Source organism: Agelaius tricolor, unplaced genomic scaffold (assembly GCF_023055355.1).
Source record: "Agelaius tricolor isolate 1412-34295 unplaced genomic scaffold, bAgeTri1.0.p SCAF_3, whole genome shotgun sequence".
In the NCBI taxonomy this organism is placed as follows: Eukaryota; Metazoa; Chordata; class Aves; order Passeriformes; family Icteridae; genus Agelaius; species Agelaius tricolor.
The window spans coordinates 16311279-16324183 of NW_027269263.1; the positions used below are offsets into that span (position 1 = coordinate 16311279).

The following is a 12905-nucleotide window of genomic DNA, read 5'->3' on the forward strand; positions in this document are numbered from 1 at the left end:
GTTTTATTTATTTGTTTGGGTTTTTTAGGCTTTTTTTTAACATAAGAACTTAAATATAATCTTGTTAGCATACCCTTGATAATGAATGATGTATACTGTTCTTATCTTGTACAGGATTGTTCTCTTAGTTTATCCACTGGACATGCAGCCTGTGTTGTGGAAACTCCAGTACTCTTCATCTGTGTGTGAGAGGGGGATCAGCTCCTGTCTTGGTAACAGCTGTGGATAATAAGGACCTAGGTCAGGAGTCACAGTGCAGAGAAAGAGTCTGTGTGACCCTTTTCCAAACATCCCCTGAGAGTTGTGATGCTCACAAATGTGATGGCACTGGTGAGGATGGGGAATTCAGTCACTGATTGAGCCAGAGAAGTTCTGGATTTGTGATCTGGCAGAGGTCATAAGCTCAACTGAGACAAAGAATCAAAGATCACATTAACCTAAGCCGAAGTGGTGCAGTGTATTCTGACCTTCTTTATTTTAAGCCTTCAGTAAGGCCCTGGTAGATCTTGGACTTGGTGTATTTTTCACTATGCAATACAAGCATTTTTAATCCTCAGGTCACAAACTGTACCAGTCAGAAACCAATTTAGCAACATGTCAACAAAAACCAAAAGGTAAAGTAATAGACAAAAGCATTCATGCCTGACAATAAAGGTAGTAAGCTTTAAACACAAAATACTGTTGAGAAACAGTAAGAATTCTCAGAAAAGTAAGAACAATAAAATCAAACAGAAAACAAGATTGAATGACTAAGGATGATGTTGATAAAGATACAATAGAAATGTCAATCCTTATGTATGAAAGTAATCAATTTCTGTAATGGGCATGAACAAGCAACCCCTCACAGGACTGCCAAGGCTGTGCATTCAGGCAACAACTCAATAGAATGTGGGAATGGCATTTATTAATGACAGAACACTGGGAGACCTTGTCAATACAAAGCATTTGTAACACAATGTCCTTGAGGGTTACAGCAGCAAAAACTGCTGATGATATTCAAAAGTAGAAATGCAAGCTCATGCACTTATGGACTAATAGTATTTCTGACAGAAGATAGGAGTGACATCTGGAAATGAACAAAAGCATAAATAATAGGGCACAGCCATTGATCACAAAGTGACTGAGAGGTTTAAACCTGACCCTTCTAGGCAAGCAAGCACATAATACCCTAGAAAGTTTCGAGAGCAATATTCTACAAAGACATAGTAAAATATCATCTAGAGTTATGTACACCTTTGACCAGACATGTACTAGAAAAATTCATTAAAGTAGGAAGAGGCAGAGTGGGGCCTTGCTGGAGAACAGAAGCACTGCATTAGGCAGTCTTAGAGAGATACCCAGTGCAGCCATCAGAAATAGCCTAGCTACATTATTAGACTGATCTAATCACTAGTTATTCACACACACACACAAGATATACAGGAGGGCAATCTGGCTTACTTAGACTAGAAAAACGAAGAGATATCCCCTGAAATGTAAAAAACAGCTATAAAAAATACATGAGAAAGAACACACAGAAAAAACCCTAGCAGTACTACATTACAGCGTTGGCACACACAAAAAATAAGCAGCACAAAAAAAAACCCAAAACAACCTCGCCACAACAAAAATAAATAAATTTGTTTAGCCAGAAAGCTTAAAAAAAAAAAAAAACTCTTGCAGTTTAATCAACAGAGGTCTGGAATAGCAATGTTACCAATGCTTTATTTTGCTGCCACACTAATGGTCTTTTAAAAAATGCGCTTAAAACACAAACTTTTTTTGGCCTATTCGAAATCCCTCAAGGTCAAAGAGATCTCTCAATATACCTATAAATCTCAAAAATCTGCTCTATCTGTTCTGAATGATGAGTTGGAAGACACTTTAGAAGTGAAGTTTTGATGTGTGGAAACAAGGGTCACCTTTTTAACTTTGCCAACTTAATAACAGATTTAAACTGCCCCATAACAGCCAGATTAATTCATAAACATAAAACACTCACGTCTTAAAGATTTGTTTCCTTTTTGAAATGTTTAAACATGTATCTGAAAAGTGAAGAGGAAGAGAAAGTTACTTACAGCAGTTGACAGTCGGGATGCCAAGGTCATTTCCAAATTTCCTTTGAGACCAAGCAGCGCAGGAACCAAGATAAAGACTTCAGTAACATTCTTGAACACATCCCAGTGCTATACAAAGGATACAGTGGGAAACATTTAATTGAAAGATTATCTTTAGACCATACATAAACTATTAAAAAAATTATGTAAATCATAACTGAACTCTCTAAAAAAATGTTATATTTTTGCATTAGACCTAAAAGTCTGAAGTCAGAACTGTTACCTATTTAGATAAAACAGATTTATGACTGCATATTACTACTTCAAAGATAAGAAGACTATAAGCAAGAGATACAAAACTTGGCCTTCAAACAAGCATAGTTTAAAAAATATGTCATCAATCGGAAGTATTTGTTTTTCATTATTTAAAACAGTCCCACATACTATGACTGCTCTTGAATTCTGCTCTTAATTTTTTAATATTTTCATCTTTTCCTTTCAAGCTGTGTAGAAACCTTACATAAAACCAGCAAGGAATTAATTGTCATATGAAGAGAGCCTGTAAGTAAAAAAAGCTTGTCTTTATTCTTTTATCTCTAAGTGTGAAATTTACAAGAGCACAGCTTTCCAAAACCCAGATTTTTTAAAGAAAATTATTTTCCTTTTTTGTGCACCAAGTTCTCAGCACTGAAGCGCTATGCTACTTTATATGTCTTGTCAACCCATCTTATTTAATTTGTCATCATTTACCAACTCTAACTAAACTAACAAAACTGTAAATTGTCTTTTTATTCAGGGATTTGCAATAATTTAAATTATTATTTTAATGAAAATAAAAGGATTCAATTAACGCATCTGTATAAAGAATAAATTTGTAAGATGTAAATGAACAAAGCACCAGGCTGATGTCAAACAGCCCAAGGAAGCAGTAAAGTTTGTATGTGAAATTTTATTTACCTTTTTTTTGAGGTAACAAAGTCCCTTTCCATTGCAACTAATTGAAGTCCAAGCTTCTTTTACTTTCTTAAGATTTTGAGTGACAAAGATTGCCACCTCTTCCTCCTATTTTAATTAACATTGTAAACTCTTTAAGTGTAGATAAAGAAATTCCTACATCTGAACGAAGCAAAACCAAAGTGGGGAAATCCACAAAGATTAATTTCTGTATTGTAGTTCTGTTTAAACATTGTGCTTATTTCAAACTTTTTTAATAAGTTCATAGTAGCAGAACCACACACAGACCTAATTACATCTCAATATTGCAGACATCTACAATGTCACATGTTAGAACTACAGACCTAAGAGACTACCTGTTAAAAAAGCCTTACAAAGCAAATACCAACCTGTACAATATCCAAAACCATGCCAGCAGAAACAGTTCCAAACCCTGCCAGCAAAAAAGGTACAAGTATCTGCAGTGCCATAATACTACTCGATTCTTTGGGTTGTTTTCTACGTCCTTCCACAATGATATCCTCATTACTGTCACTAGAAAGAGTGCCATCCTGCAACATGGCATCTGTTTCTGAAGTGTCCATTCCATCACAGTAATTGTAACTGGTAAAATCATCATATTTAGGGCTACAGCTGGATGGGCTGTGTCCATTGCTACCATGAAAGCTTGCTTCTGAGAAGTGATGGTACTCTGTGTGTTGTTCGGACCTGACATTAAAATTGTGTCCTACTGGTTGCAATCCATCTTGCCAGACACCATTCACCTTTTTGTGTCTTTCCTCTTGGTTTATTTGGTAAACAACAGGAACCATACTTAAAAGTAGCCTCAAAAATTTATCAGACTGAATTGTATTAAGATTTATGGTCCAGTTTACAAAGCCTTCTCTGTCATGGACTTTGCCATTTGTTTTGGAGATGGTAGATCTGCCTTTACAGTTAGTCATAGTGCTACAGAAGTACAGGTTGAAAAGCACTTTGTTCTTCAAATGTCAGCCAAGAAATCTTGCAGGTGAGTCACCAAGTGCCACACTTACAAGTGGACCAAAATGTTCCTTTTTTGCAAGCAAAAGTGTTTTTTCACTGCTCTTAAATCTTCAACATTTCCATAAGCAAGACTGGATCTGCAAAAAAAGTAGAAAGTATATATTCACTTCTAAAATATTTTAACTCTACAGAATACATGAGACATTAGTTTAATTTTTCAGATCATAATCTTTTCTCTTTTCTGTTTACCATGATTTAAAGTGATGTTGCTTCTACTTTGACATTTCCATCATGGTAAGAAAATAAACAATGATATACTACTGACAGTCTGAAGTCATTTCACATTTGCTCCATCAGAAGCCACTTTACCTTCCTTTTCTTCAATCTTCATGTTGTGGTAATAATTGTAGCAATTTACTAAAAGAACTGTTCTAATGTGACTCAAAGCTTTGCTGACTTTTGTATTTATTACTAAGCTTCATAAATACAAATAAACTATTGGCATAAACAGAGAAACAATAGTCAGGGAGACTGCACCAGCATGATGTAAGATAACACATGGCTTTGTATCTATGCAAAGCTGTGAAAACATTTTACAGACTGCAGGAAATGAAAATATTTTAGAGCTGGAGGACTTTTAGTCTGCATTTCCTAAGAAATTCAGCTTCCTATGATCATACCTTTTATGTTATTATTCCTATACTTCCCTCTATTTCAAAACTTTTAAGTCATCCAGTATTTTTAGAGCAATTTCAGGTAGACTTTACAGGAAGTGGAGATGTCAAAGCTTTTAGCAACTAATAGACTTGTAAGAGATCCAAGTTTGTGCCTTTGCTGCCAAGCGTCGTCAAACATTAGCTGGGATAACTCATTCCAATATGGCCAGAGCAAGTCCACTTCAGAATTCCTGTGGCTCACAGAACTACTAGATTTGGGGTTTCTGAGTGAAAAGACTCAGAAGCAACATGATTTTTCCCTCTACCATTTGCTTTATCCAAGGGAGCTTTGACCAGGAAACAAATATTTTAAAAATGACAATGAAATGTATGGCTTGATCTAGAAAGAAGCCAAGTTTTGCAAGAAACAGCAATCTTTTTTCCACAAGGCCAACAGAGGAATTTAAGTAACCAAGATTCCTGCAATTTTTGCCACTCTAGCAGATTGTGCTTTGTTGAATCTTTCCATTTCAGTGCATAAAAAACTCCTAGGCCTCAATTCTGGTTTCCATACACTTTAATTAGGAATAACAAAACAACTTTAACTGCTATCCTGGAGCAGCTCTAACCACAGGTCAAAATGGTGCTCTGTTAAGTGCTACAGAATCCCAGAACAAGAAGAAATTGAAGGATTTCACTTCACTCCCAGGAAAATGCATTGAGAAAATTTTCTGATAGCTTTAGCAATGCAGAGTCTGGCTCATTGCAGTTTCTCCCATATGTCTGCCATTCACATCACCAAAGTGCTAGACCAGTGACTCATGGAAATTATTCACTGCTCTGGAACTCTGGCCAAAAATATTTGGGTTAATTATCCATATCTTTTTTAACATATAGATTGCTCTCCTTTAAAATTTTTATATTTTATTAGGGTTTTTTTAAGAAACAAATCCTTTGATAAGATTGTGGTTTCATTGAATATAAGAAAGTATTAAGAAATAGAAATCATACTTAAAAGGGGAAAAAAAAGGGAACAGAAACATTATTTGGTCAAGTTCCAAATGGAGGAAGGGCTAGCATGGATGGCTAGCAATTGAATAGCACAAAGCATTTTGGATGACAGCCTTTTATGTTTTTCCTACCACAAAGACTTAGAATGACAATATGGGAACTTAGTGATAAAAGCTGGAAAATGAGAATTTAAGAAGATAAACTGAAAACCATAGAACCATAAAATTGTTTAGGTTGGAAAAGTATTGTATAGTACAATATACAGGAAAGAGTAATAGTTCCTTCAGAGTATACAGAGAGAAGATAACTACAAACCCTTCTAAATGTAACTAAATGTAACTAATTTCTAAAACATGTGTTCCAACAAAAATGATTTTTTAAATGTCATCTGGTGCAATATTTTCATCCTAAGTTACAAGATGCTAATAATTGCTGTATTTTCAGAGGTATTTTGTACCCACAAGATGCAGGAAACCTTTTTGTTCGTGTTTTACTAAGGAAGAACAAGAACTTCCTGAGAAGCTTTATCATTGACAAGAAAAATGCCTATGTTGTTGTGTAGTCTAGAAAAGATATGGGAGCTAAAAAAGCAAGCTCTGCTTGAGTAATTCATATGAAGAAAAGGCAGTTAAAATCTCAAAAATCTCTTTTCTGCTCTGTAGGAAAAGGAGGTAAGTGGTTCTGGTTTCTTGACATATAATCTGGATGTTACAGAAAAAGATGAAGTACTGAAAATTAAAAAAAAAAGAGAGAGACAAAGATCCTTTGAGAAGCCAGGAATTAGCCTCAGATTTATCATAGGCGGCATATTACATATGAAATGAAAAGGACACCTTGTCTGTGTCCCTTACAGGCAAAATAATGAGTTATGCCCAAACTATGAAAATAATTATTCCCTCTTCCATATTGTTTACTAAGTATCTGCTTTCAATAGTTTCTTCTTTTCCTTCATATATTTCATAGCAAATAACATTTTGCTATGTACTACCCACCTCTTTCTCTCAGTCCTGCAAGCATACACAAACAAAAACAAATAGTTCTGTAAACATAAACAAATGAAAAATGCAGCCATACCCTGCCACTCATTGAAAATGTGTTCCTGAAAAATTAAACACTTGGCAATCCAAAAGAGAGCAAGCCAATTTTATCCATAAGAGTTAATACAATGCATGCAGCAATTTAAAAAATACACATGGAGACAGTATACCTGATGGACAGGAAGAAATAAATGCTGTAGAAAACAGGACCACAAAATGGGAGAGATGTGGACTTTTGCAAATGCAAAGCTGCTTTAGAAAGATCTCAGGTACTTGAGCTATGAAACTGAACACCTGATAATTATGACATTTTTCCATCCTTCACCTTTGGTTGGCTTGGTTCATCTGAGAAAGACCAAATGACCAAAAAAATTCAACTGTTCAGGAAGAAGCTCAAAGAACTCTCATCACTACTGCCCAAAGAATTGTCCACATTGTTCCAGACAGACCTATAATGCTGTTCTCAAGAGCATGGGAAAAAAAATGCTTCTTCTTTACTTCCCCTTGGTTTAAAGAACATCTAGCATTAGCAGGATTAAGGGACCAGATTCTACAGCTAAATTTGATCAGATAAATATTAGACCGCCAACAATTCATTTAAAGCATGAACACAATAAATCATGGTGACCTTTTAAGAACCTTCAAAAAAAGGGGAAGAAGGAAGAATCAAGCATGAATTTTCTGTAGAGTAAACATTTTGACAGGCTAAAACAAATACTTACCAAAGTTTAGGTCTAGGGAAATCTCTGATCTCCTTCAGAGCTTGGCTAACAAAACCAAAAGATAACATCTATCTAAATAATTCTGAGGGCTTTCCTGGGACCCAAAGCTAATCACACCACAGTTGAAACCTGTTTTTCCTAAAAGTTGCCAACATTTTTTTACAGCATTAATAATCTCTAGACTGCACTTCTAGGCAGTCCACAATAAAATACAATTCTGTAAACATACCTGTATGAGAAATGCCTCTCAGGACAAAAACAAGCCTTGGAAAAAGATTCAGGAAAGTAATATGAAATGCTAACAAAACACTGAACTTTAATATTTTGCCATAATAAGCAAAGATGAAGCTGGATTATTCCTTGGCATGAAAGATTCTTTTTGTATCTTTAGAGATGAAACCAGACTCTTCACACTGAAAGGAGGAGAGGTAGCAGGCACCAATGGAAACATTGGAAACAGCATTTGAATATAAGAAAAAGCTGGGAGTTTTTACCATGACAGTGGCTGAACACAGGTTCAAAAAAGTTTTGAAGACTCCATCCTTGGTGATATTTGAAACCAAAGTGGACATGGCCCCCAGAAACCTGCTCTTCTTGACCCTACACTGAGCAGACGTGGCTGAATAGAAAATTTGCTGAGATTCCTTCTGACCTCAGCAATTCTGAGATTCTATAAAGCTGGAAATATGAGGGTTTGGGGGCATTCTTTAAGTTCAGGAAACAGGTGATACAGGGATCTGCATGGCCTCTTGTCCACTATTGTTATATGTATAAATACAAGTATCAGTATCACACTGACACCCTTATCACAGCCATGGCTAATCATTTATATTAGGGTAGTGGGCATATCAGTAGAAAGGGAATGCTACATCATATCACCTCAGCATTACAGAGAGTAAACAGGCTGTATTATCATCAACCATTCCACAGAATCCAGAAACCAATGTGGTATACTGGGCTAAGACTACTTACATCAGATATTGAGGATAGCGTGTAAAAGGCTGCAAAACATGCTGAAAATCAACAAATGTTGCATGCAAGACAGATATAAGACCATTACATACCATTTTTAAATACTATGCAGTAAACTGGCCAATACTGTGTTTATTGTATGGCAGTTGCTGGTTAAATTAACAGCAAAAGAAACAAATAATAAGAGGAAAAAAACAGACTAAAGAACTGCCAGATGCCTTCTTGACAGTTAGGCACTAAATGATCTGCCACCCTCAGGTTCAGTTTTCAGACAAAAACTGCATTCCACTTGCTGAACACGGCAGCTTTCAATTTTGGCCCTGAGTAAGAGAAAAGCAACTGAGAGAAAAAGACTTGGTTTGACTCTGCACTTTTAAGGCAAGTCATCTAGAAAAGATCAAAACAACAGCAAGGCTGTGAAATGTGGTTGGTTGTAAAATGACCCAAATGGAATACCAGCATGAAAAATACCAGGCAAATCACATCCTTCAGCCCATCAAAAGCAGGTGGGTAAGTAGGAAATGTAAGAGTTAATGCAGTCCTCTAGATTAAGTAACCAATAAGTTTTTACCAGGATGAATCCTAACTACACTTTGGGATCCTGATTACAGGTCTCTACCATCATCACCAAGGAGAGATTAATGACTTATTAACTCAGGCACTAGGATACAGACTTCCTATTGCTTTTGTGGATATATAGTACAGATATTTGAAAAGAAAATTATACACTGTTATTTTTCCTCCTGAAGTATCTACCAGGCATACTACAGTATTTACGGATCCAGTTTCACAATCTCTTTAGGGCAGTAGATGTAGGGACTGCTGCCAAAACGGGTCATCCTATCTGCTCTCATCTTTTTACCCACCTTACTAAACTGGTAAAGTGAGGATAACTAGGCATGTATTCTAAACATTGCTAGGACTCTCCCTAAAGACTAAACAATTATTTTATTTTATATGATCCACATACTGTAGTGTGGTCTATAACCTAGATTCAAATGTGAGTGAAGAAGACACTCAACTATATCCTGGACAGTGGGCCAGGGGAAGCAGAAATAATAACATTCAGTGAAACTACAGAAATAGACAGCTACAACCTGAAGTTAACTGAGAATTACTGAGATCATAGAAAGTAAAGTAGAATAAATCACAAAAGCTTCTATGTTTTGGCAGAAAAGTATGGAAAGAGAATAAACGTGCTATCACACGATAATTACGTGTACACATTAGTGTACACATTAAATAACGATGGTAAACAAAAAATAGATGGTCGTTGAAGTCTACATGCGTGCTGTTCAGGTAGAGGTTCCATGCTTGTCTAGCGATGCATATGCAGTGACCATCTGGCACATTTTTATGGGTGCAAAGGTGGGACCAGAACTGTCTGTACATACGGATGTAAAGAGTGCCAAGGAATAGGGGCTACTGGGAATGTTGGGCAGGTCTTAGGCAGGCACAGAGAAACCGAAGAAAAGGCTCATTGTCCCGGCTACCTGGAGCAGTGAATAATTACGCGCACATGATGAAACGCGCTGCGGGGCTTTGAGGAGAGCAGGGTACCGGGGCGCGGGCGGCAGGACACCGGTCCGCCCGGCGAGCAGCGGAGCCCGCCCGGCGCCGGGGGGCAGCTGCGGGGTGCAGGAGAAGGGCGGGCGGGAGCGTCGGGGCCCGCAGCACGGGGAGACCGAGCCCCACGGCACCCGGGAACGCCGGCCGGGGCGGGAGGCAGCCGGCAACGAGTGCCCCCCAGCCCTGGGCGCTCTGGGCACCCTGGCATCGGGGCGGGCCAGCGTGGCTCTCGGGGGCCCGCCACTGGCCAGGAAACTTTCTCACCCGCGGCCCCCGCCACCTCCCCCGGCTCGGGGCGGCAGGTCCCCGGCCCGCCCAGCCCCGCTGCCCTCGCTCCCCGCGCCGCCCCCTCCCCTCACCTGGGCGAGAGCGGTGCCGGCAGCGTGGCGGGGTTGCGCTCCATCGCTGCGGCGGAGCGGGAGCAGCTGTCGACGGTGACAGCTCCGCGCTAGGTGAGCGCCGCCGCCACTGAGCAGGCGCGGAAGAGGGCGGCCCCCGCGATGATGTGGCCCGTGATGCGCAGAGCCGCCGCCGCCGCCGCCACCAGCCGCTCCGAGCCGCCGCTGGGCGGCGGAGGGAGGAGCCGAGCGCCGCCGCCCCGCGTCGCCCGTGGGATGGGACAGGACGGGATGGGATGGGAAGGGATGGGATGGGATGGGACGGGATGGGATGGGATGGGATGGGATGGGATGGGATGGGATGGGATGGGGCGCCGTGGCCGTGGTCGCTCCCAGCCTGGCCCCCGGGGCGAATCCCCGCTGCCTGACGCCCGCTGCCCGCGCTGCGAGCCCGCCTGCGTCCCCTTGTCGCTGCGTCCTGCCGGCCCCTCGGCTGTAGCGGGGGACGAAGCTGCACCCTCGCCTCTCTGCCCCCGCAAGGGCCCGGCTGGTGCCCCGCAGCCAGGAAAACAAAGCGCTGGGGAGTGGGGCGCCAGACCGCTCCCCGGGCAGCGGCGGCGGCGGCAGTGCCTTTGCTTCCACTCGCAGAAGCTTTCTTGGCCGTAGCATAGGAGTCGCCGTTTTGTACTGACTCCTGACTGCCAGTTACCAGGACATTGTCGCTCTTTCCTGCCAGTTGACAAAAAGCAGCTTCCCCAAGAATCCAATTTTGTAAAGTGTTTGGGTCATTTGGAATATCCTTGTTCTTGCCCAACTGGACTGTACACCTTGCAAACAGCATGTAAGTCTACAAGTTCCTCCCTTGACATCAGCTGCCTCTATTTAACTAAGTATGAAGCCAAGGCCTTGCTGGACTCCTGTTTTGCAAAACACTTAATATTAACACTTTACATTAATGCATTGAAACGGTCAAGCCAGCTAAATTTGTGCATTTATTATCAGTACTAGTATTATTCCTCAATTGTTGCTCAACACTTTGAAGTGGTGAGGATGCCTTAACTGGAAGGTGAAAGGGAAGAAAGAGGATGAAAAGAGAAGATTTAATGATGGTGACAACAGCCAAGCCCACAGCATCTCTTTTCCTGTCTACAGAGAGAAAAAAAAGCACTAGCAAGTCACCAAGTGTCTTCCATAAACTGGAGCTAGTTGTGATGGTAAAATGTATTTGCAGGACTGGGGCCAAAACATTCTGCACTACAAGAGTGAAACATACAGGATCAGCTTGAACATTCACATCAATACCACCTTAAATGAATGAAGCAGCCCAAACTTCAGAACTAATAATTCAGCTGTTTCAAGCCTATATTTATTGGGGATTTGGGCTGCAGATACTGTAGCTTCCCTACCCTAGTACCAAATCTATACATCCATGGCCTGTGTGAGCTCAGGTGTTACACAGCTTGGATACTTAGCTGGGCTACCCTACAAATCAGATAAAGATCACATCTGCCTATGTTGCCAACAAGTGAGACTGCAAACCTGAGGTTTGGCAATAGCACCTGAGGGTGCTGTTTCTGGCTTTTCTAATTGCTTGTCTGGTTATCTTGGGCAATCACTTCATCACTCGCTACTACAGGTTCCTTGGCAGCATTATGCCCCGCCCTCCATGGAAATCACATCATACCCATGGATGAAATAGATTGTTTGAGGTTCACACATTATTATTTTGGGTTGTGTACAAATTCAGAAAGACTCACTTTTGAGGCCCAGGGCAAAATACTCAGCCCTCAAGATTTTCCAGTTATTAAAGCTAGCAATGGGATTTTTCTGGGAAATAGAAATTCTGGAGTGCAGCTGAGGAAGAAAAGGTGCAGGTAGCAAATTCGGTGGAATGCACCTGGCACTGTGGATTGGGCTGGGGAAGTGGCAGAGGACACTTGTTTGGGACAGTCTGTCAGGAAAACAGCAGGGTGGTCTCTTGCTTGAGGCCTTGCAGAAGTTTGCTTCTTATTCATGTTAATTCCAAGATACTGGGATCTGGGTGGTTGTGTGGTTGGGTTTTTTTTCCTTTGTCATTTTCCTCTGTCCTTTGCAATGAGGGCCTATAAACACCACTTACCTGATTACTATTTATTCTCATTTTCATCTTGGACTTCCTATCTTGTTTCTTATGAACCATTCAGTTTTCTTTTTGCAGTTTTCACATTGTCTAGATGTGAAAGGACAGAAACTGCAGAACCGATAAGGACAGATAAGGACAGAGATTGCAGAAGAAATCCTGACTAACAGGCTGTTAGTATCAGTGTCAGCTGAACTTGGTGGTTTTGTAAGTTTCTTTTCCTAAGGATGATTAAAACTCCCTCAGGCTCTGATATTTAATTTTAGGTTCATTTATCAAATTTTGAAAGTGAAAATGGGAGAGTTTTGAGAGACAAGCAGCTACTGGCAGGTGTTCAGGTGATGTTACCTGCTGGTAGATTGGTTCCACAGGCTCTTCATGGTGTTCGGATGGACTTTTTGTCCCAAATCACAGAATCAATCAGTTTGGAAGGGACCATGGTGAATCATCTGGTCCAACCTCCCTGCTTAAGTAGGGTTTGCACAAAATTGTGTCCAAACAGTTCTT

General features: G+C 40.3%; 1 protein-coding gene across 6 annotated transcripts in view; it reads right to left on the reverse strand.

Moving 5' to 3' along the window:
- The window catches only part of SLC41A2 (solute carrier family 41 member 2), a 75990-nt gene extending 65540 nt beyond the window's left edge, over positions 1-10450 (reverse strand). For all 6 annotated transcript variants that reach the window (XR_011678535.1, XR_011678536.1, XR_011678534.1 and 3 more), the window contains exons 1-3: positions 10301-10450; positions 3380-4111; positions 2058-2165 (exon numbers count right to left, since the gene is read on the reverse strand). Coding sequence is in view for 3 of the 6 variants with exons in the window: in XM_071422664.1 (XP_071278765.1) it covers positions 2058-2165; positions 3380-3934 (663 nt within the window). In the remaining 3 variants the exon portion in view is untranslated. The remainder of the gene's footprint in view (positions 1-2057; positions 2166-3379; positions 4112-10300) is intronic.
- Between the last annotated feature and the right edge of the window lie 2455 nt (positions 10451-12905).